The sequence below is a fragment of the Rhinolophus sinicus genome, chromosome 16 (assembly GCF_057876585.1).
Source record: "Rhinolophus sinicus isolate RSI-liver-muscle chromosome 16, RSI-T2T, whole genome shotgun sequence".
NCBI lineage: Eukaryota > Metazoa > Chordata > Mammalia > Chiroptera > Rhinolophidae > Rhinolophus > Rhinolophus sinicus.
Genome location: NC_142516.1, coordinates 60,889,359 through 60,912,974, shown reverse-complemented (window position 1 = coordinate 60,912,974; position 23,616 = coordinate 60,889,359). Strand labels below are relative to the sequence as shown.

General features: G+C 35.6%; 1 protein-coding gene across 5 annotated transcripts in view; it reads right to left on the bottom strand.

Moving 5' to 3' along the window:
- The window catches only part of CCDC171 (coiled-coil domain containing 171), a 272,305-nt gene that overhangs the window by 48,547 nt on the left and 200,142 nt on the right, over window positions 1–23,616 (bottom strand). For all 5 annotated transcript variants that reach the window (XM_074330354.2, XM_088792782.1, XM_074330356.2 and 2 more), the window contains one exon: window positions 2,566–2,718. In XM_074330354.2, coding sequence (XP_074186455.2) covers window positions 2,566–2,718 — 153 coding nt within the window. The remainder of the gene's footprint in view (window positions 1–2,565; window positions 2,719–23,616) is intronic.

The window sequence follows — 23,616 nt, the reverse complement described above, 5'->3', positions numbered from 1 at the left end:
ATCAAAAGAAAGCTGAAGTGTGAAAAGGTGATTGAAATTATAGACAGTGTAGTGAGCAGGGCCAAAAACCAGATTTCTGGAGGCCTATATTTGAGATATTTAAACATGCTATGTCACTCCCATCTTAAAACAGAGTTCCTGAATCCTCTGAACACTCTACACCTCTATCTCACATTTAACAGCTAAATCCTTGAGATACTTGGTTAAATTCAGTCTTTTTCTTTGGGGGTGGGGGGAGGGTCAACTTCTGCTTGTTTATCCACCTGTTATTGAAAGAGCCTTTGCAAGGTGACCATGGGACTCCATGTATTAAATCCAAAGGCCATTTTCAACACTCATTTCACTTGATCTTCAGCAGCATATAATAATATTGACATGTCACTCTTCTTGAATTACTCTATTGTGATGCCATCATACTTTCATTCTTAGACCTTTCTCTCTTCTTGCTTTATAAACTGTCCCTTCATTGTCTCATTCTTGGTAACAGTGTTTAGTTCCATCTATATAACAATGACTTAAACTCTCTATTTCCAGCATGGCATCTTGCTTAAATTCCGTATCAAGTAGTCCTTTTGACTTCTGCAGTTTGGTATCTCAAAGGTACCTCAAGCTCAGCATACTCAAATCTAAACTCACAATATTGCCTCCTGTTCCATTGTTTCTCTATCAGTAAATGAGATTACCCATCCAGTTCCAAAAGCAAAAATCCCAGGAATTGTCTGAGACACCCCTTGCTCTTGTTCTTCCCATCCAATTGTTTCTTCACATCATGGTCAAAGGGATCTTTTAAAAAAGCAAATTTGTGCATGCCACTCCTTTTTTAAAGTTTTACAGTGACTTAAAGTCTGACCTCTGACTTTTTCTCCAGACCATCTTTATCTCAGCGACTCTTGCCTTTGTCCTCTTTATTCCAGACACACTGGTCTTTCTCAATTTCTTATTTCCATTAGAGAGCCTTTTTAGATGCCCTACTCCCATCCTCCTGGTCTTAGAAGCAACTCTCTCCCATCCTGGATAACTCCAACCCAGTCTTTATATATTAGCTCAAGCATTATTGACCCTAAAAAGGCTTTACTGATACCAAAATATCTGACACAATCTAAAGAGTATAGTATAATCCAATGGGATGAGAGTTAGCAGGAAGAAATGTGAGTATGTTTCAGAGAAAGGCTAGAACAAATTCCAAATACTTATTTAAAAAAAATTTTTTTTTCTCTTCAATTTCTCTTGGTGGAAGTCAAATTTACTACTCTCTTATTAAGAAATTAACAGTCATTTTAAAAATTGAACTCAACTGAACTCACATCTCAGGTCCCAAATAGCTGGTTTGTTCATTTACTGGATAAATTACCAGTATTTTTCATTCAATAAACATTTATTAAGCACCTATTGTGGGCCAGACTGTATTCAGCACTAGAGTGCCTTCACAGCAGTGAAGAAAACACCCCAAATTGCTTGCCTTTATGAAATTTAGTTTTACTGAGGATAGGGAGTAATCAGACAATAAGCAACTAAATAAAATACACTACATATCAATTGGTGATAAGAGCTGTAATGAAAAAAATAAATCAAGGAAGGTGGAAGATAAATAGGCAATCTAGGGCAAGAGTGAGACAGAGCTTTGGGGGAAGGGAGGGTTAGCAGTTTCGATTTTAAATACCATGGTCATTAAGGTTTCATTGGGATGCTGACACTTGAGCTAAGACCTGAAGGAGGTGAAGAACCAAAACACAGCTGTACATCCATTTGCTTTAATGCTAACACTTTTTCTGTTGAACATATCATTTGAAACGGGTCAACCGCTGAATGGCAAAATGATACTTACAAGTTACCTTCATCTATGGTAATCAAACCAAAAAAGAAAAAAAAATTCCAATTATTGGTAATCCTCTATCACTACTGATATATCTGCCTTTTGAAAAAAAAGTTTAAATGTTTATTTTATTCCCTTATGTCACAAACATATTAATTTTTTTGATACTAGCCAAACACATATTTCAAATGTAGAAGATTTTGTTTAGTCTTAAATGAGCCAAAAGTTCATCACGGGCTAAAATTTTAAAACAAAATGACTGCTGAAACTGAATTTTAATCATATAGATGAATCACAACATGCATTTTAGCTAGGCATGTATTATAGATAAGTCTAGTTTTCTACAGAGAATAATCACATGTTCTAATTACCATTTTGGTTATACACATAATTAATAATATTCTGTCTTAATGGGACACACTGAATCTTCAGACAGTTGCAAGCTTTAACTATGCATACTGCCAAACCAACTGTCAGCTGCACTGCCAAACACAAAGGAATCTTGATGTAGTATTCTAGCACTGATAGCAATATGCATATCTTTATACATGATACAATGGAAAATTAATTGCTTTTCTTCCTTCAAAATTTTCTCCACACTAATAATTTTTTATTGTTCGATTGATCATTTACCCTAAATTATATGTATTGGCAAGTTATCTTATGAGCAATAAATACGTGAATGTAAATGTATTTTACATTTAGGTACATTTAAACACAAGATCCAAAGAAAAAAATATTGTGGGACTTACTGATTGCAAACTTTCATTTTCACGTAAACAAGCTGTGTGAAGTTCTGATTTCAAGGTTGCAATGTGACTTCGATGAGATGTCATTTCCTTCTCTAATGTAGCAATTCTAGTGCTTGCAAGCTGGTAGACATCCATGAAACTTTTAATCATAGCCTAAAGAAATAAGAATAATGTCACATACAATTCAAATAAAGCTGTCCCCAAGGAGAATTTTCATAATTTGAAAGCAGTATCATTAAAATTTTTAAATAAACAACCTTTCAGATTTCTTTAAAATGAGAAAGCTAACCCTCATAATTTATATTGAGAACGGTGACTATCTTAAGAAAGTTTGAGAGGAAATAATTGAGACTTATTTTCCAGACTATTTATTTAAATAAGATGTATTTTGATCTATTATGCTTAAAATAGAGAGTGTGGTTTTTAAAGACGGCACACTTATTTTCTTTGTACAGTTAAATTCAAGTTGTAATTTAACCTGAATTTCAATCTTATGGCACACAACAGATGGATATTATACATAAGCAAGATAGTTCAAAATGAATTGAGTTAGTAAAATTTTCAATCCACATTAAAAACAAATGTCTTTAAACAAAAGGAGTTGAAATAATCCTGCGATTTTTTAAAAGTAAATAATGTGATTCCTATATTTTAAGAAAAGCATAATTACATTCATTCATATAACAGTGAAATGTTCTTGCACTATACTATTTATAATAAAACAAATAACAATAGCAAGTGTTGGTAATTTTTTTTCTCCCCTAAATAATATTTTTGGGGATTGTTGTACCTTCGTATTACAGATTAACAACATTTTACAGACTTTTTCTTTTAAAGAAAAAAGTGAATTTTAAGTCCAAGAATACTATTACACTTAAAAAACAATCTTTCAAAATACTTCAATTGTACCAAAATAAAATCAAACATTTCTCACACATTCAAATATAATGTTACAAGAAAAATGTAAAATATTTACAAGAAAAAATGTTCCAACCACAGTTACAACTTAGTACAATGGTAAACAATCTGAGAATTTCCAAATTACATTTAATTTGAAGAATCTAACTTAGGAAAGCTTTAGAAAGTAGATTTTTGAGCAATTCTGAACACATATGAAATAATAATTTGGTGAAACAATAATATCAATATACACAATGTCTACAAACAAGAAGTATTTGTAGTTAAGAGTAAGAAAACTCATACCTTTATGCCAAAGAAATTCCTATTTGCCCTCAAAAATCCAGCTCAGACACCACCTCTTTCAAGCAGCCTCTTTTGAGCCCCGAGGCAGTACTAACTTCTACCCTGGTCCTCTGTGGATCCCTTATGCTTGCTTCTACTATTACACGTATTGCTTTGGAAGAAATCCATTAGTTTACAGGTTTAACTTGACTAGACTGAAGAGATCGTTAGGCCAGGTACCATGCCTAATCATCTCTGTATCTTCCGTGATAACAGTGGCCCGTAGTGACCACTCGTTTGAATGAATGAATGTATGAATGAATGAATAAATGAATGAATGAATGAAAAAATTTGAAAGATGAAAAATCACAAGCTAAAGTCATACGCTGTCATAAAATACATTCTAGGAAAAAAAGAAGATTTTTGGTGAAACAAAATCTTAACACTCAAATGAATAAAGTATTAACCATATCTTGTTCAACTTGATAAGAGAATCAAAAGCATAGCTGTAGGCATGCAAGATAGAGTACACAAAAGTGAATTCTATCACCCAACACTAAACAAACATGATATGACCTCATGTTTGAGGTCATTACTTTGAATCATTTCAAGGTAAGCTTATAGCTAATACTAACACAAAATATCTCCCTAGGTTTCAAAAGTATATAAAAATCAGAAACTATAAAATCGTATCTGTTTCTTCCTATGCCAAGTCTCTCTCCACTCTTACAAATTCACTCATGTTCTCCACTGAGATAATCGATCAGGAATCACAACTACTATATATATATATATATTGTTTGTCCTCACTCTGCCACCTACTGAGCTTTATGTTGTTGGGCCATGCCAAGTGATCTCTCTGAGCCTCCATCTCCTCCCTCCGTGAAATGAGAAGAGGCATTTTCTTGCCTACTTCCAAAACCGTTGTAAGGCTCAGATCACTAAAAATCTAATGCAAAGCTAGTCTCTTAATCCTAATACCAGAAGGACCTCTAAAAATGGTGTCTACTGAATTTCATTTTATTGTACTATTTTTAAACTCTCCACTAAAATCTCGATGAGACAATCTGTGATAGGTGGTTTGTATACCCATGTTCTTGCTGTATAAGGACTTAAAATGTGTAAAGTCATGAAAATATGCATAAATGCTTATTGAATCCCTTCTATCAGGAACAGGCTCCTGGATTATTATTACACTGTTAAGTCACATTAGAATTGGCCTCTAATTTTAAGGATGTAAAAGTTCAACACTTAAAAAGTGATCCTATTTCTTAAATTTGGAGAAACATATTTCATGAATATTCTCCCATACATGATCTTCTTAAAAAAATAAATAATATAGGTGCTATTCCTTCAAAAATAAGGGAGCATGGGGGTGATAGGAGAGGGTAAAGGGGATCAAATATATGATGATGGAAAGAGAACTGACTCTGGGTGGTGAGCACACAATCTGATACATAGATGACGTATTACAAAATTGTACACTTGAAACCTATGTAATTTTACTAGTCATTGACTTCCCAACAAATGTTAATTTTAAAAAAATCTCTTTGAAAATACTTTTTTAGAGAAGTTACATCTGAATATTTATGTGGTGAATGGGACAAAATTTGGCTCCTTCCTCAATCTTCTTTTAATAATTAAACTAATGTTTAGTGCAGTACATTAAGAAAAACTGCACAATACTTCTTTATAACACTAACAAAATTATAATAATCTATTTCTTCCTTAGGATTTAGAATTCTAAGAATTTAAAATCATTAAAGCAGCATTTCATTTGAAAGACGAAATCAGTTTTGCCTAACACTTACTGAATATATTTTTTCAGAGCATCAAACAACAGTGATAAACACAGAAAGCATGTTTCATGGTATGAATACACACTCTTCTAAAATGAAAACCTCCTTCAGAACTGAAAGGTACGGAGGAGTGCCAGTGAAACTGCAAAGTTATTCAAAGAAGCCACGAATCTTTTGGGAAATAAAGTATTTTAACTTGGTATTAAAAAGTGTGATAAAGGATGCCAGTGAAAACCAACTCTTTTAATATAAAAGAAAGGTGCCAAGTTGGTAGAAGAAATGGAAATGACTGTCTGAATCAACTGAGGACGGAGTGAGCATCTAATGACCTCTACATCAATCTCCTGAAGTCTAAGGCGCTGTCTCTCGTATGAAAATATCACATCTTTTTACATTGGGAAACAATGACGGAACAGCACGATATTGTGCACAGCACACCCAGCATTTGAAAACTTATCCCATGTCATCTTTGTGCCTAGGTATTTTGACTATAACATACAGTGAGATACATATCTCAGTGGGGCTTACCTAGTTACAAGAGAAACAGAACAAAAGACAGTTTCTGGACAAGAATAGGCTTTTGCTTTGGAGATAATCTATAGTGTTTATAATCAACATAACAAGATGAGAGAATCCAAACATAAAATTCCACATCCTATGTATTTTAAGGAAAAGTGTATTTTAGAATATTTTTAAAAATCTGAGATACGAATAGGTAATTGTCACCTGAGGACCAGAATATTATTTATATTATTTATTATGTACATATTATGATGTAGTTTAGACTGACTTCAAAATGGACTTCAGGGAAAATGGAATCCTCGTGGACATGATGTTAGAAAAAGGAAAAATCAGTAGAAAATATCAAAAGGCCTTGATGTCAAAATAGCAAATCTTTCATTTACACCTTTGAGTGTGTAATTGAAAAGCAAAAACCTCTGATATGTCACTTTAAATTATACAATTATAGATATACTTCATTTCTATATACTATATAAAGCAAGCACACCAGGTAAATTAGATATACCACGCATCTAAAATATAATAAATCCCCATAACATGGGGATAATAATTCCTACCTTAAAGCAGTTCTGGAGTTTAAATGAGTATTAATACATGAAAAGACCTTAACATCTACATTATCTGTTTCTTTTAAAATATCATGTGTGGGAGAATATTCATGAAATATGTTTCTCCAAATTTAAGAAATAGGATCACTTTTTAAGTGAACTTTTTCATCCTTAAAATTAGGGGCCAAATCTAATGTGACTTAACAGTGTAATAATAATCCAGGAGCCTGTTCCTGATAGAAGGGTAGTTTCTCTTTTTAATTCAATAAGTATTTATGCATATTTTCATGCCTCTTACACATTTTAAGTCCTTATACAACAAGAACATGGGTATACAAACCACCTATCACAGACTGTCTCATTAAGATTTTAGTGGAGAGTTTAAAAATAGTACAATAATACTACAATGAAATTCAGTAGATACCGTTTTTAGAGACCCTTCTCATATTAGGAGTAAGAAAATAGCTTTGCATTAGATTTTCAGTGATCTGAGCCTTACAACGGTTTTGGAAGTAGGCAAGAAAATGCCTCTTCTCATTTCACGGAGGGAGGAGATGGAGGCTCAGAGAGATCACTTGGCATGGCCCAACAACATAAAGCTCAGTAGGTGGCAGAGTGAGGACAAACAATATATATATATATATATAGTAGTTGTGATTCCTGATCGATTATCTCAGTGGAGAACATGAGTGAATTTGTAAGAGTGGAGAGAGACTTGGCATAGGAAGAAACAGATACGATTTTATAGTTTCTGATTTTTATATACTTTTGAAACCTAGGGAGATATTTTGTGTTAGTATTAGCTATAAGCTTACCTTGAAATGATTCAAAGTATGACCTCAAACATGAGGTCATACCATGTTTGTTTAGTGTTGGGTGATAGAATTCACTTTTGTGTACTCTATCTTGCATGCCTACAGCTATGCTTTTGATTCTCTTATCAAGTTGAACAAGATACGGTTAATACTTTATTCATTTGAGTGTTAAGATTTTGCTTTGCCAAAAATCTTCATTTTTTTCCTAGAATGTATTTTATGACAGCGTATGACTTTAGCTTGTGATTTTTCATCTTTCAAATTTTTTCATTCATTCATTCATTCATTCATTCATTCATTCACCGAGTGGTCACTATGGGCCACTGTTATCACGGAAGATACAGAGATGATTAGGCATGGTACCTGGCCTAACGATCTTTTCAGTCTAGTCAAGTTAAACCTGTAAACTAATGGATTTCTTCCAAAGCAATACATGTAATAGTAGAAGCAAGCATAAGGGATCCACAGAGGACCAGGGTAGAAGTTAGTACTGCCTCGGGGCTCAAAAGAGGATGCTTGAAAGAGGTGGTGTCTGAGCTGGATTTTTGAGGGCAAATAGGAATTTCTTTGGCATACAGGTATGAGTTTTCTTACTCTTAACTACAAATACTAACTTACTTCTTGTTTGTAGACATTGTGTATGTTGATATTATTATTTCACCAAATCATTATTTCATATGTATTCAGAATTGCTCAAATATCTACTTTCTAAAAAGCTTTCCCAAGTTAGATTCTTCAAATTAAATGTAATTTGGAAATTCTCACATTGTTTATTATTGTACTAAGTTGTAACTGTGGTTGGAACATTTTTTCTTGTAAATAATATAACGTTATATTTAAATGTGTGAGAAATGTTTGATTTTATTTTGCTATAATTAAAGTATTTTGGAAGATTTTTTTTAAGTATAATAGTATTCTTGGACTTAAAATTCACTTTTTCTTTAAAAGAAAAAGTGTATAAAATGTAATTATTAAAGAGCCTCTTGGGCCGGCCCGGTGGCTCAGGCGGTTAGAGCTCCATGCTCCTAACTCCGAAGGCTGCCGGTTCGATTCCCACATGGGCCAGTGGGCTCTCAACCACAAGGTTGCCAGTTCAATTCCTCGAGTCCCGCAAGGGATGGTGGGCTCTGCCCCTGTAACTAAGATTGAACACGGCACCTTGAGCTGAGCTGCCGCTGAGCTCCCGGATGGCTCAGTTGGTTGGAGCGTGTCCTCTCAACCACAAGGTTGCCGGTTCGACTCCCGCAAGGGATGGTGGGCTGTGCCCCCTGCAACTAGCAACGGCAACTGGACTTGGAGCTGAGCTGCGCCCTCCACAACTAAGACTGAAAGAACAACAACTTGAAGCTGAACAGAACCCTCCACAACTAAGATTGAAAGGACAACAATTTGACCATTGTTCCCCAATAAAGTCCTGTTCCCCTTCCCCAATAAAATCTTAAAAAAAAAAAAAAAGAGCCTCTTACACTAGTCTACAAATAGCAACTGTGCCCAATCAAGATAGTCTAAGATCTGGAAATGGATTCTTCAGTTTGGATGTATGGTTTCTGGCCCTGTCCACAAATGCTTGTTTCACCATGACATTCCAATACAAAGTTATGTAGGAAAGGCTGTACGGAGATGGCAGACTGCTATCCACCTGCTTGCATTGCCACACTGAATATGCATGTGTACTTGTGTGTTGTGCACGTGTGTGTGCACGCGCTCATGTATGCATGCACAAAAGTGGATAAGAATGCTGTCAGCTGACAAGAATTCTGAGGAATCAATAGGAGTAGAAGGTAGAAGGGACCAGAAACAAAATTTTAGAGAAACCCTATCCAAAACACAAATAAGAGAACACTTCTACAAAGGTGGGACCAACTACACGTGGGCTTGACACTAAGCGTAAATAGCTACAAGCAATGGGAAAGGGACTTAACTGTGCTTTACTAATAGCCCTTAAACATTTCACTCTCAAAGTTATCATTAATGATTTTTAATGAAAGAAATATGAGTAAATGTTTTATAATTTTCAAAATCGTTCTGTATTATTTTTGTGATATAGTAATTTGTACATCTAATTCTGAATCCCCACCCTCAACACTCACACAGCAGATGGTTGACTAAGTAAAATGCAAATGGCAGAACTGTACCATTGGGTGTATCTATTAAATCATGACGCTCATGTTTTAATCCTATCTATCAATCATACAAAAATTTTAATTGAAATTTTGGCTAGAAAATATCCAACTTTCTTGAATCAATCAATTGCTCTTTAAATTAATATATGCCATGTTTTTTATATTTTAACAAATACATTTTATATTAAATATATTTTATAAACAAAGGTTCAAAACATTCTATTAGGTTAGGAAATTATGCTTTGAAACTATTACCAATGTGTAAAATATATGAATTTTTATAGATTTAGATCATTTTTAGAAAAAAAGTTTATAATTTTAGAAACATTTCCAAACAATTATTTTCATGTTTTCTCCATAAAATTCCTTCAATAAAGCAGTTAGTTGTTTTTGGTGGTTTTTTTTTTCTTCTATAAATGTCACTTTACCTTAGTGTGACAGAGTTTGTTTTGTTTGGGAAAGGTATTAAAAATATTTCCTGGATAGAATGCTTTTGATAGCCACTTGCCATCAAAGGAAAGGTTTGCAAATTTGGAACTCATCTCCTTTTGTTAAAGAAAATCACATAATTGATATTCAAGTTCAAGAGTACTTTGTAACACTGTTACAAGAAAAACAGCAAACCTTATATAAAAGACTTTAAAAGTACTTCTTATCTCATTGTAAACGATTGTAAAGAATACTCTGTGTAAGATAATTCACTCCATAAATTCACTTAACCATACAGAGTACAAGACAGTCATGTTGAAATAGAAGGCAAGTAAATAAATGAGTCAGGCTGCCCGTCAGCCCCTTTGCATTGTGAAATCCCTCCACCTTCCCTTTAAACATACCTTGCAGGAAACTTTAATGTCTAAAACTGCACTAAGTGACGACACCAGTGCCAGTCCACACCAAAGAAAAAAAGCAGTTCTTACTTTATTAAAAAGGTTGCATCTGTTGTCTTGCATACTCACTTGGAAATATTCAGTGTCCAAAGTGAGTTAGAATGAAAAATAAATGGAGAACTTCCATATATAGATTTTATGTTATATTATATTTAGTTCTCTCAATAGACTATTTTTTAGAGCAGTTTTAGTTTCATAGAAAAATTGAGCAGAAAGTACAGGAAGTTCCTTTTGCCCCTACACACCCAAAGCCTCCCCCACTGTCAACATCCTGCACCAGTGGTACAATCGTTATGTCTGATGAACCTAAATTGACACACCATCACCCCAAATCCACAGATTATATCAGCGTTGACTCTTGTGTTGTACTTTCTATGTTTTGAGAAATATATAATGACATGCACCCACTGTTGCAGTATCATGCAGAACAGTTTCCCTGCCCCCAAAATCCTCTGGGCTCCACCTATTCAGCTCTCCCTCCCCTTCCCCACCCCAGCCCTCGGTAACCACGGATCTTACTACTGTGTCTATAGTTTTTATGTTAGCTTTTTAATCTTTCTCTTTAAAATCACACCTTTTAAAACTTTCTCTTTTCCTCCATTTCATGTTATAGAGCTTGTTTAACAACAACACGTGTACATAAGTTTTAAAGGAATAAATATACGTATATTGGGGGTGCTGGCTCAAAAATAAGAGTGAACAGTGAATACGTGTGAAGTGCACTCCTGGGCATCTCGTGGTGACTAACGGGAGGAGCTCACACTCCAGAAGCAGCTGAGCTAGCTGGCTCTTCCCTGTAGAAGCATCTTCCCCCCACAGAAGCATCACCCCTCTCCAGGATACCAAAATCTGTGTTGCTGTATAACAGATTACCAAACACTTAATGGCTTAAAGCAACACAAATTGAGTATTTCATAGCTAGCATGGGTTAGCTGGGTCCTCTGCTCAGGGTGTCACCTGGATGGAATCAAGGTGTCAGCTGGAGCTGTGAGCTCATCTGAGACTCAGGGTCCTCTTCCAAGCTCATTCAAGCTGTTGGCAGAATTTAGTTCCTTAAGCTTCTAGAATGGAAGTCTCTCCATTTTCTTGCTGGCTGTCAGTCAAGGTCACTCTCAGCTCCTAAAGACCAACCTCAGGTCCTTGCCAAATGGACCCCTCCTCTCTCCACACAGCTGTTTGCTTTCTTCCAGGCAGGAAAAGAGCATCTCTCTGACACCTCATTTTCTTTTGAAAAGCTCAACTGATTAGATCAGGCCCATCCACGATAATCTCATATTTACTGGTCTTGCCCACTCTCAAGAAGAATAAATTAATCACACAGTGTATATACACCAGCGGAAAGGGTCTTATGGGCCATCTTAAAATTCTAATTATCACAACCTAAACCACACACCTTACCAAAAATCAATTCAAAATCGATCAAGATTTAAATATAAAACATAAAACTTTTAGAAGAAAATATGGAGAAAATCTTTGGCATCTAGGGCTTGGTGAAGTTCTTGGACATGATATTGAAAGCATAATCTATAAAAGAAAAAAATTCAATAAATTGTACTTCATCAAAATTTAAAACTTTTGTCTGCAAAAGATCCTGTTATGAAGATTAAAAGACAAGCTATGGACGGGATAATATTTGCAAGCCACATATCTAATACAGAACTAGTTTCTAGAATACACTTTAAAAACTCAAAACTCAATATTAAAAAGACAAACAACCCAATTAGAAAATGAGCAAAAGATACTAAGATACATTTAACCAAAATATATACAAATCTCAAGAAAGCCTACGATTTTCAAAATCACTAGCCATTAGAGAATGAAAAAAATCACAGTGACATATTACTATACGCCTATCACAAAGTTAAAAGAAAAAACTGTGACAACAGCAAAAGCTGACAAGGAAGCTGAGAAACGATCTCTCATACATTCTGGTGAGAATGAAAAATGGTACAGCCACTCTGGAAAATAGTTTGTCAGTTCTTTAAAAAATAAGCATGCACTTATGTATGGCCCAGCAATCACAATCCTGAGCATTTATCCTAGTGAAATGAAAACTTAGGTCCACACAAAAATCAGTACACAAATGTTCATAGCAGCTTTAATATGTAATAGCCAAAAATCGGAAACAACAAAATGTCCTTCAATGGATGACATTTATTGACCTTCAATGCTAAACAAATTGTGTAACATCCATATCATGATGATTAGTCAACCAATATAAAGGAAGAAACTATTTATAGATACAACAACTTAAACGGATCTCAAGGGCATTACGCTGAGTGAAAAAAAGTCAATCTCAAAAAATCACATTCTGTAGGATTGCATTTATGTATCATTCTTGAAATGACAAAATTATAAACACGAAAAACATTTCATGGTTACTAGGGGTAAGAGATGATTTCGGAGGAACAGGTTGATACATCTATATAATGTAGTTAGCTGAGGGAGATCTCTGTGGTAATGTAATGGTTCTATATCTTGATTGTGGTGGTGGCTACACGTGTGTGTGTGTGTGTGTGTGTGTGTGTGTGTGTGTGTGTGTGTATGATAAAATGTCATAGTCCATACATACATATTGTACCAATGGCAATTTTCTGGTTTTGATAATTGTCCTAAAGTAATGCAGGATGTAACATGAGGGAAAACTGGGTGGTTACTATTTTCGCAACTTCTTGTAAATTTATGATTATTTCCAAATAAAAAAGTAAAAAAGTAAAAGAAAATCAAAGTATATATGTGGATATCTGTGTATATAGTATGCAAACATTTAACTAAAAGGGAGATATATACAAATTTATATACCGCGTTTCCCCGAAAATAAGACTGGGTCTCATAAAAATTTTTGTTCTGAAAGACGCATAAGGGAGTATTTTCAGGGGATATCTTATTTTTTCATGTACAACAATCTACATTTATTCAAACACAGTCACGTCATCTTTTTCTGGAACATCGTCATAATGTACTAAATGCGCCCGTTTGGCTGACGATCTTAACTGGGTCTTATTTTCGGGGTAGGTCTTATTTTCAGGGAAACACAGTACACATCTACATATATTTTAGAAACAAATAAACAAAGGGGGAGAAAAACTTTTTCCAAAACTTTTAAATGGTACCTATTTATCTGGCAAAGATCTAGACTAGACCAACCAGTCTTCTGTCTATAAATCCTACAGATTTCTTTATGCAGATACATGAATGCAACTACCTAGCATTTTGCTTATTATACTCAACCTAAAAGGATGTCAGACACCTGCCTATGTTTTCTCACTAACTGTCACAGCAACACCTGTAGCCTCAAAGGAATCAGTGCAATCTGAGAGGCATATGCACTCAACTCAACTTTCCACTCAAAATCAATCCTATATCTGCCCCAAAGTATGCCAAGGAGAGAGGTAAATCCAACATTCTACCACAAGGAATCACCAAATGAGTTGGAAAGTATGTGAATGAATAAAGCCCCGGCTCGATCATCTTTGCCCAAAGGTGTTCTCACTTCCTCTGTATTTCTCATGCTACAAGGCATGCCTGGATCCCAATTCTAAAACAGTTACTATGGGCCAGACACCACATTATGAGCTTTGCATATTATTCTAATTATGGCAATAACACTGTAAGACTCACATTATCTGCTTTACAGAAAAAGAAACTATAAGGATCACTCATGCTAAGCACCTTATCCAATATCACCTAGCTAATAAAAGAATGAAGCTGGGATTCAAATCTATGCCTGTCTAGCTCCAAAGCCCATTCTCATTCTATGTGTTGCATTTTCTGGTTTCCTTTGGATTTGCTTAGTGTTTTTTTGGTTTGTTTGGTTTTGGCTGTCTATAACACAAAGTTTCTCAGTGAAGTCAGCAGAATTAATCAAGGCTTTCCCAAGTTTCATAAAATTGCACAGCTAGTCTATCACAACTTTCCTATAAGTATCATTTTAATCCATGCTCTCCCCCTCTACTGACTGAAAAACGTACAAGAGCGAAGCCATCTTGAATTTTGCTCTGAAGCCAGGATTTCCAAAGATCTGAAACTCAATAATTATTATACTATATCGGCTCTGAGCTAACAGTTTTTGCTTATGTAATGGAAATAAGTGTTTATTTCAAATAAAAGAACTTCAGATAATATTTTCTTGAGGATTTCATTCATTATGTAGAATGGGTTCAATAAACATTTACAACAAATTAGTGAATCTCTATTCTATCCAAATATGTCACATAACTTCTATACTTCCCCCAAACCATCTTTTGAGTCTAGAAAAATGTGATTTGAGAGAAAACTGTGAGATTATGTTAATGAGAAAAAGTTCAATTAAGCTTATAAATTATAGCAAATCTATTATCTACACAATAAAAGATTATTTTGAAGAAACAGAAAACTTAGAAAACAACTGCTGGTGTGTTTTACTGACACATACGTAAAATGACAATGCGCTGTGCATCCCTCAGCAGCCTGACTTAAGGTTATCTTCTATGTTCAGTGATGACAGACTTTAGAAGCAAGATACCAAGAGAGTGATATCCCAAATCCTCCCCACATAGGATTAGTTCATCTGATGCATAAATTCTGAGATCAATGCATACTGTATATTGTACAGAAGGAATGGGATTCCAAAAAGCTGTATTTTGTTTCCATTTTGCCTAAGAATGGGGAAGGCTTTTATCTTGCCACATCTGGAAAATTGCCTGGCAGAAAAACAACCTTTCCTTGACATAAAAACTAGGATTTTGGTGAACCAGGTTTCTCCCCCCCTCCACCCCCCACCAAGACATTTTCCCATTCCTAGACAGCCTACTTTTGACCACAGATGTCCTAGGGGTTTCTGTGCAGTACTAGAATTACTGTGTTTTCTTTAGAGACTGGTCTGGGCCATGGCTGTCCACCTAAGATTATGTACTCCCTTTTTTTTAGTATGGAGCATAGTTAAAAATACGTGTAACTAGATATTTAAGGCAATGTGCACAAAGATACTGAAATGCTTTTAGTATCTGATGGTGACAATGATACGAGTAATAAGCTGTCAGGTTATTAGAAGAAAAAAATGTTGCAAATGCACAACCTCCTTGGTCAAGCACAGCTGAACAGAGAAGAGCATGAATTGACTTGATGCAATTGTATTAATACATATAGTTCGGGGACGTGTTTGTTGGTGTTATTTTATGTAAGAAAAAGAGAATCAAGGTTCATTTTCCCCTTTTTGCCATTTGAAATGGCCTTGGACTTGACTTACCCGTCACTCAAAGTTTTTACTGGCACCAGTTCGGAGAATGCAAATATAGTAGCTTTTCAGGTATGAGAAGGAGCCTCATGGGAAACCATATTCAGCAGAGTTGCAGAATACTTCTGCAGCATATTTTTTTAAATGATGTTTTCTTTATATCATGTTTAGACTCTCGACTTTTTTCTGGCCTCCACTCAATCGTGGCATATACAACTTAAATGTGCCAAAAACAAGACCAGTTCTTTTTCAAATATGTTATTTCCAAACAGAATTGAATCAAAGCCAATCCTGAGGCTAAGCGCAGCTTCTAGATTGATGTGATTGTCGCTCTTATTATGTGAAAGGTCACTGTGAAAAAAGACCAAAGGGATAAGAAACGACACGCTGGTTTCCTACAAGAATATGCGAAAGGGATCATCAAAATAACCAGAGACTAGGGGAAGAAAAGTTCCTCTTGGAAACTATTGCATATGGACATGAAGCCATAAAAAGGAGCAATGATCTTGGAGAAATTCTAAGAGGAATGAGTTTCTCAGAAGACATTGCCAGATTAATAATTATAATAATAATAATAATAATAATAGTAATAGCAGTAGTAATAATAATGGCGGGGGGAGGAGGAGGAGGAGAAACGGCCTTGCTTTAGGTACTTAATTAAAATTTTAAGCAATACACAAAATGTTCATTCTATGGTAGATTATAGAATTGGCACTGGGATTATTAATGTGTTCCAAAACAAAGGCTGGTAAAATAATAAGAGTAACTTAGTTAGCAACCCAGAATTAACTGTGTCATCAGAAACCACGAAGAAGCTTAACCTCATTACTTTAGCTCTCCTTCAGGAAAAAAAAATATTATTGTCACCATTTCTTGAGCACCTATTATGTCTTGACATGATTGGCAGTTTTGTAATGGAAATTATTAGGCTGCTTTGAATTCTGATACAGAGATAAGATTTAGTATGCTATGAGTGTATAAGAGAATTTTTGGATTAAACTGATGGTGTGAGCTGGAATTCAGGCAGTCTAGCTTTGTCCAAATGTCAAAACCATAACATCTGGCACTGATATGTGGAAATGTTTGTATAAACTTTTGGTATCTAAGAGTACATTCCTTAGAGATCACAGTTACTTTGAATATTCTCTAATTCTTATCAAGTAATGGATACACCTGTGCAGGGTGATTCAGACTCCTCACCCCAAAAAAGGGCATTTTCTAGCTACACTAAAAAAAAAAGTATATACAAATCTGAGCAGTCTGTTTTCTGTGGCAACACACATAATCTCTAATCTTTACACTGCCCTTGCAAAATAGGAATTATTTAGCACAATTTTACATATAAAACTACTGAGCCTCAGAGTCCATAAACAACTTTTTTAATGGCACAGTGCTAAAAAGTGGAACAACTGGAGGCCAGGGGTCCATCTTATTCGAAACACCTTGCACTTCTGCTTAACAGGCATGCAGTTCTGCCTTTTAAAAAGGCCTCAATAGAGAAAACCTCAGTTCATGCATTAATATATTCAACAAATAATATTGAGTTCTTCATTTATGTTCAAGGCACTGAAATACAGCACCTAGGGACAGTGTTCCAAAGACATCCTAATTTGAATCTTTTAGGGGTTCAGTATGCAAATTTTCATAAAGGAGTGGTGTTAGTACAAAGAGAAAAGTTACAGAAATAAGTGGCTTACACGGAGGGTGAGAGCTAGTTGTTTACTACCAAAGAAAAACTGCTCAGTCCACGATCTCAACACCCACAACTTTCAGAAAGTACACTTGATTTAAGCTAGTGATACAAATACATACACACAACGTTAAATGCTTCACCTTTCCTCTCTTCACATAAAACTGTTAGCTTTATTTATGAATCTCAGCAAAGGACACCCATAACTGGCACCTTTACATTAATTTAAACAAAGGTGCTAAAAAGCCATTTAGCTGGAATTATTAAGAATTTGATGCACTTGTTTGTGGTTTAATTACATCCAATATGAACAATTTCAATCTACTGAAAGGAAAGCAAATAAGTAAAGAGAGAAAATATTTTATGCCTTTATTATGAACTAATTCTTTTATTACCATGATTCCACTCTGATTCTGATATATCAGATTGGCTTGGGAACCTACATGCTTACATCAGGGTTATCATCTACTTCAATATTCCCTATAATCTCTATAACAAAATTCATTGAAGTATTTTAAACTATATCTCTGAAAAAATATTGGTATTATATTGTTTTAAGGACAAATTCACTTTAAGTTGCTTTTTGATATTTAACTAAATCAATGAATTCATTTTTTGCAAATTATGAAAAAACGGATAAGATCTTCATGAAATTTCGCAGAGACCATAATTTAGTCACAGTATCACAGAGCTTTGGTAGCTGAAAAGATCTTCACCAATCATTTATTTCAACCCCCGCATACAGATGAGGGATCCCACAGATTCTGCCCCTGCAGAGCTACTACCTAGTTGCTGAGACTCTAACCCAGATATATTCCATCACTATTTCCTGACAATAACATTTTATACGGAAGGGGATTCTCAGCTGCATAACTTTTTCCCCCTCTTTTTCCTCCTCCCCCCCCCCACTCCGGTTCAAACCATTGTTTTTCAGTCTAGTTGTGTAGGACACAGCTCCCTGGCCCATGCTGGTATTATGAGCCTTGCACTCCCCACAGGCTGAGGCAGTCGGTTGCCACTCGTCGGTAGGCCACTCACAGCAGCTCATGGCAGCTCACGCTGGCCACTGGCCGCTCATGGCAGCACATGGTAGCCGGTGGCAGCCCACACCAACCTCCGGCTGCTCATGGCAACCCAGTTCCAGGGAGAGCTGTTATTCACAATCTTAGCTGTAGAGGGCGCAGCTCACTGGCCCATGTGGGAATTAAGCCAGCACTGCACTCCAAACCACCTGAGCAACCTGGCCAACCCTACATAACCTTTAAGGCCACTCAAATGCCACCTCCTCTATGAAGACTCTCCTAATCTTCCCAGCAAGAACTGATTTCATTCTTTTCTAAAGGGCAAGCTATAGTACTTTATCTGTGCCTCTCTTACAGCAATCACACTTTCCATCTCATACCACTCTTAAATATTATTCCCCTCAAAAAAAGTTGAGTCATTTTTGTATCCCAGAGCATAGCACAATGACTTGAACTTGGCAGGTGACCAGTACTTGTGCTGGGGCAGCATCACTGAATGGTGTTAGCCATGTCTAAATCTACATGTTCAACACAGCTGGCCATTTTATTTTTTTAAAGCCAATTTCCTGGTTCACATTGATCTTCAAATACTCTCAAATGACATTTCCATTTTCCCTCTAGAATACGTGAAAAAATTTGAAGCAAAGGACATTCTGGTTCCTAAGCCTCCTATGGATTGCCAGGAGTTGGGGATGTGAACAACCATCCCCCTGGATGCCCAAGTGACCTTGCTCTCATCACCTAGGGCAACTGTCTGGATACCAGGAGAGCCGGCTTCTTCAGATATGTTAAGAGTCTGCATTACCTTATCCAGTGGAAACGGAAGGATAGGTAAGAAAAGATAAGCAAACACCGGAAAAATGGCGGCGTGAGGTGAGCCTCTGTAAAGCTCCCCTGGAATTTACAATGAATCAAACAACAAAAACTCCACAAAAGATAAGCAGGTTAAATAACAAGAAATTTCATCCATTCTTTCAGGATATAAAGTGGGAGAGGCCCAAAAGAATGTCTTAGGGGATTCCTAATTACATGGAATAAAAATGTACCTTTAGTTTGCAAACAGATATTAGACACAAACAAAATAAAGCCTATTAGAGCCATATCTAATTTGCATATAATACAATTGTTGAAATCTCTTTGAGTTTTCAGGTGGCACAAACTTCTACACAATTCCTTTAGGACCCAAAACAAAAAGCAAGAGATGCTAGAAAATAAATCTAAATTTCACCCAAGAATACCATCCTACAGGCTGAATGTGCCTTGCTATAAGTAAAGCAAAAAGCTTTCATTGAAGCAATAATATGTGTTATTTGTGTGGAGTCTGTTTTATAACGCTGATGCAGTTCTCACAATCCCTTACGTGGAGCCTTGGAACCAGATGAGTTTCGAAGCTCAGGATTTTTCGGGTTTGGTCAATGTGGGGCATATACAATTACACTGAGTAACATTCTCATCGGGATCTGGGGCAGCACACTCTAATCAAATACATTCTACAGCAAAACATTTAAATAATCGCACTGAGACTATAAAGAGCTTCACATCAGTTCTTCTCAGGTTTGCCACAAAATTAGGTCAGGTCAGGTTTTGCCTCCGAGTCACCAGTTTTTTTTCAGCGTTTTGTTGCTACCTACCACTCAATGCTGACAAGAAACTTAATCTCTTAATTTGCAGTAATTAAAAATTTGGTAATAACATGAGCAGCTCTAACTTTCAAAGAATCTCTTTCCACTTGATGAAGAATCATAACACGGCTAAACTCACACACCTGTCTCGATAACAATCATAACTGCTACTGTTTCCCCGAAAATAAGACCTAGCCAGACAATCAGCTCCAATGCGGCTTTTGGAGCAAAAATTAATATAAGACCGGTCTTATATTATATTATGCTAGATAAGACCTGGTGTTATATTATAGTAAAATAAGAGGTGGGTTTTATATTAATTTTTGCTCCAAAAGACGCATTACAGCTAATGGTCCGGCCAGGTCTTATTTTCAGGAAAACACGGTATCTGTTGAGGTCTTTGTGTAAAACCCTGTACTAAGTGCCCCATAAGATTATTTTTTCTATTTTGTCCTATGACATAATTGAATACATGTACAAGGTTAAACTGCATGTTTTAATTTAATTGCGATTTCCTTCTCGATTTTAGAACATAGAGTTTCTTCTTTCAGACTTTAATATCTGGGAAATCCTTCTATCAGATGATCATTTAACCAAAGATCTAAGGACTGCGACTTTGTTAAGCTTTATTTGCAAATATAGAACTTGTGCCTCCTTTAAACACGTCACAGCTATCACTTAGGCTTCCTCAAGGTCGATATCCTAAACCCCCGACCACATGAACAGAACCCACGCACTTTCTCCATTTCAGAGCTCTGTTTTCTATGTTCTCCTTTCCATCTAATGAAGTTATACGAAGCCACGTTCATTTTGATTGATATGCATTATAAGATATACTCCGGACAAAATACTGCTGTGCAACATTAAAGCAAAATCTACTGGCTGGATGTGAGTGAACTAGCCCTCACTCAGAAAAGAAGTTAAAGTATTAATATGTCACGCTCTTCTGTAAATTACTCTTAAGCTAGTCTTCCCCTCAAAAATTATACCTCTTTTTAGTTAGCATTCTGAGATTTCGGGTTATTGAAAACAATAAAATAAAAGCTACTACTACTATTAATAGAAGGCTCTGAAACTGAAAAGCATTTAAAGCTTCAAAATTATTCACTCTACAATACATTGGTTATTTAATATACATCACTCATGCAATCTCAAATAAAATATTTTTTTAAACTGTGATTCTGACAAATCCAAGTTTAAATAAGTTGGCAAAGGAAGATTTACTATCATTTGAAAAGATTTAGGATCACTTTTAGTTCTCTTTCATTTCAATTCCTCTCTTTTTCTCGCTCCGTACACACACACATACACACACACACACACACACACACACACACACACATACACACCAGGGGTGCCAAAAATATGTATAAAGTGGACACTTTGGTCAATGTTGCTCAAGGAGTAGTTCGCCGTAATCAAAAGTGTCTGGATGCTGATGGTAACCACTTTGAGCACCTCTTGTAATTGCAGAAGTCAAACGTGACTTATATTCATCTTTCATTATCGGTACATATTGTGTATTACAATTTTAATACAGTTTACCTTTTTTAAAATGTGTATACATTTTTTGGTACCATACACACACACACACACACACACACACACACACACATGTAAGCACACACATACTCTTGAGAGTAATAATCTGTTTAATAAAATTTAAGGCATCTGTGGAATTATTATGAGAAATTACTTTTGTACCTAGTTTTAGACTGAATGATTTACAGAATTTCCCTTAATCCTTAAGTTGCATATTCATTGCTGTATTTTCCTCTAACTACTGTCACTTAAATTGTCATGTAGAATAGGGCAAATCAGGGTCAGTTTATATAAGCGGCATCAATCTGAAGAACTTCATCAGTCTTTATTTCAAGGCATTATGCAAAGAAAACTGACATTAAGAGAGCCTTAACTGACAGCAAATGAAATCAATCAGCAAATCACTAAGCCATAATAAACTCACTCAATTTGTAGATAACCCTTCCTTTTCCAGGTCTTCACCTAGGCAGTCCATCAAACACTGTTTTTTTGTCCAAGCAGCTAAAATGAATAGCAATTCTATTGTAGCACTTGAAAGTTCAAGTGCTCACAGGCTTCAGTCTCTCAATAATAAGCATTAAAAGGTATTATCTAGTGTAGGCTTATACTTAAATAGGCTTCAAAAATGAAAAAAAAAGATAGAGAAAGGGTCAAATTTGGGACTTAGTTTTTGCCTCTTAACATTAATGATAAAGAAATTATGTGCCAATAGTCACGGGGATGTAAAGTACACTATAGGGAATAGAAAAAAAAATGAAACTACGTTTGTATCATTCAGCAGCTTTCTTACTTTAAACTATCTAGAACTAAAAGGTGTAAAAAAAATGTTCTGTACTTTCAGATGTTTTGTGATTTTGTTTTTGTTTTTTACTAAGTGTGTCTCAAACATTTCACATACAGGTAACTATATGGTCATCACCTCAGAGTTGGAATGTGAAGTCCAAAAAAAAATTAAACGGTGTAAATTAAGGCAACAAAATGAGTTAAAAGTAAATATGAAAACTGTAGTAATCCTTCAATTACTTCACATAATAATTACTCAGATAGAAGTATATGGCCGGCATTCACCAAAGTGTTAGCAATTGCATTTCATTAAACTGTAAGGAAACACAAGTTGTGGAACATTTTACTCTTTTGATTGTGCAAGTTGCTACTAAAACTTGTATCAAACAGGTCATCTGTCAAAAACCTCCCAGAGACAAAACACTAAAACATTCAGTATACTTAGGTCACTTTTCCTGACCCCGGGGCTGTTTGCAGTTCAGTTCCACATAGCTTATATTAATTTAGCACGTTATAATGCCAAAAGCACGCCCACATGCATGCTCTTATCTTATCTCCCCACAGTGCTATGAGGGAAAGAAGGACAGGCTTTCACTGTCTCCACCTAAAGAAGAGGAATGGAGGCTAAGTGGTGTTGAGTGACCTGCTAAGGTGCTTACGTTACAGAGCCAGGACTTCAGTGCAGACATTGTAACCTCCACATAGGCTTTCCCCAATACTACATCGCTTGCTTCTTTCTCCAGCAAACAGAATTATTGTATAGCTTCCAAACACTACAGTCTTAAGAAAGCAATTCCCATTCTGATCAACATGATGTTTCCAGCCAAACTCAGCAACATACAGAAAATTGCATAGATTCATGGTTGTCAGCTTACCTCTAATCTGATTTACTTGCTTGTCTTTTAGAAGGGCAAAAATCTCAAAATGAAATTGAAAACTAAGCAAGTTTACACCTGATGGAAGAACATTTACATGCCAGATATTTACAGGAACACAATTCAAATAATATCTATTAGTGCTGTTTAGTTTTCAAAGGTCTTTCACGCATGTCATGTGAACATCACAGTTGCCCCAAGACGCAGCAAGGCTGGTATCATCATCTCCATGTTACAGATGAGAAGCTGATGCAACAGAAGCATTGGGGGCCAAGAGCTCACAGAAAACAGTGATTCTAGGATAGAGCTCGAGTAACACTTCCAGCTCCACAAGGAGAATAACTCACATCCATCCTTCACAAGAAAGACAATGCTGTGTTACATGAGAAAAAGACAATTGGGTAAAAATAATGAGAATTCCTGCTA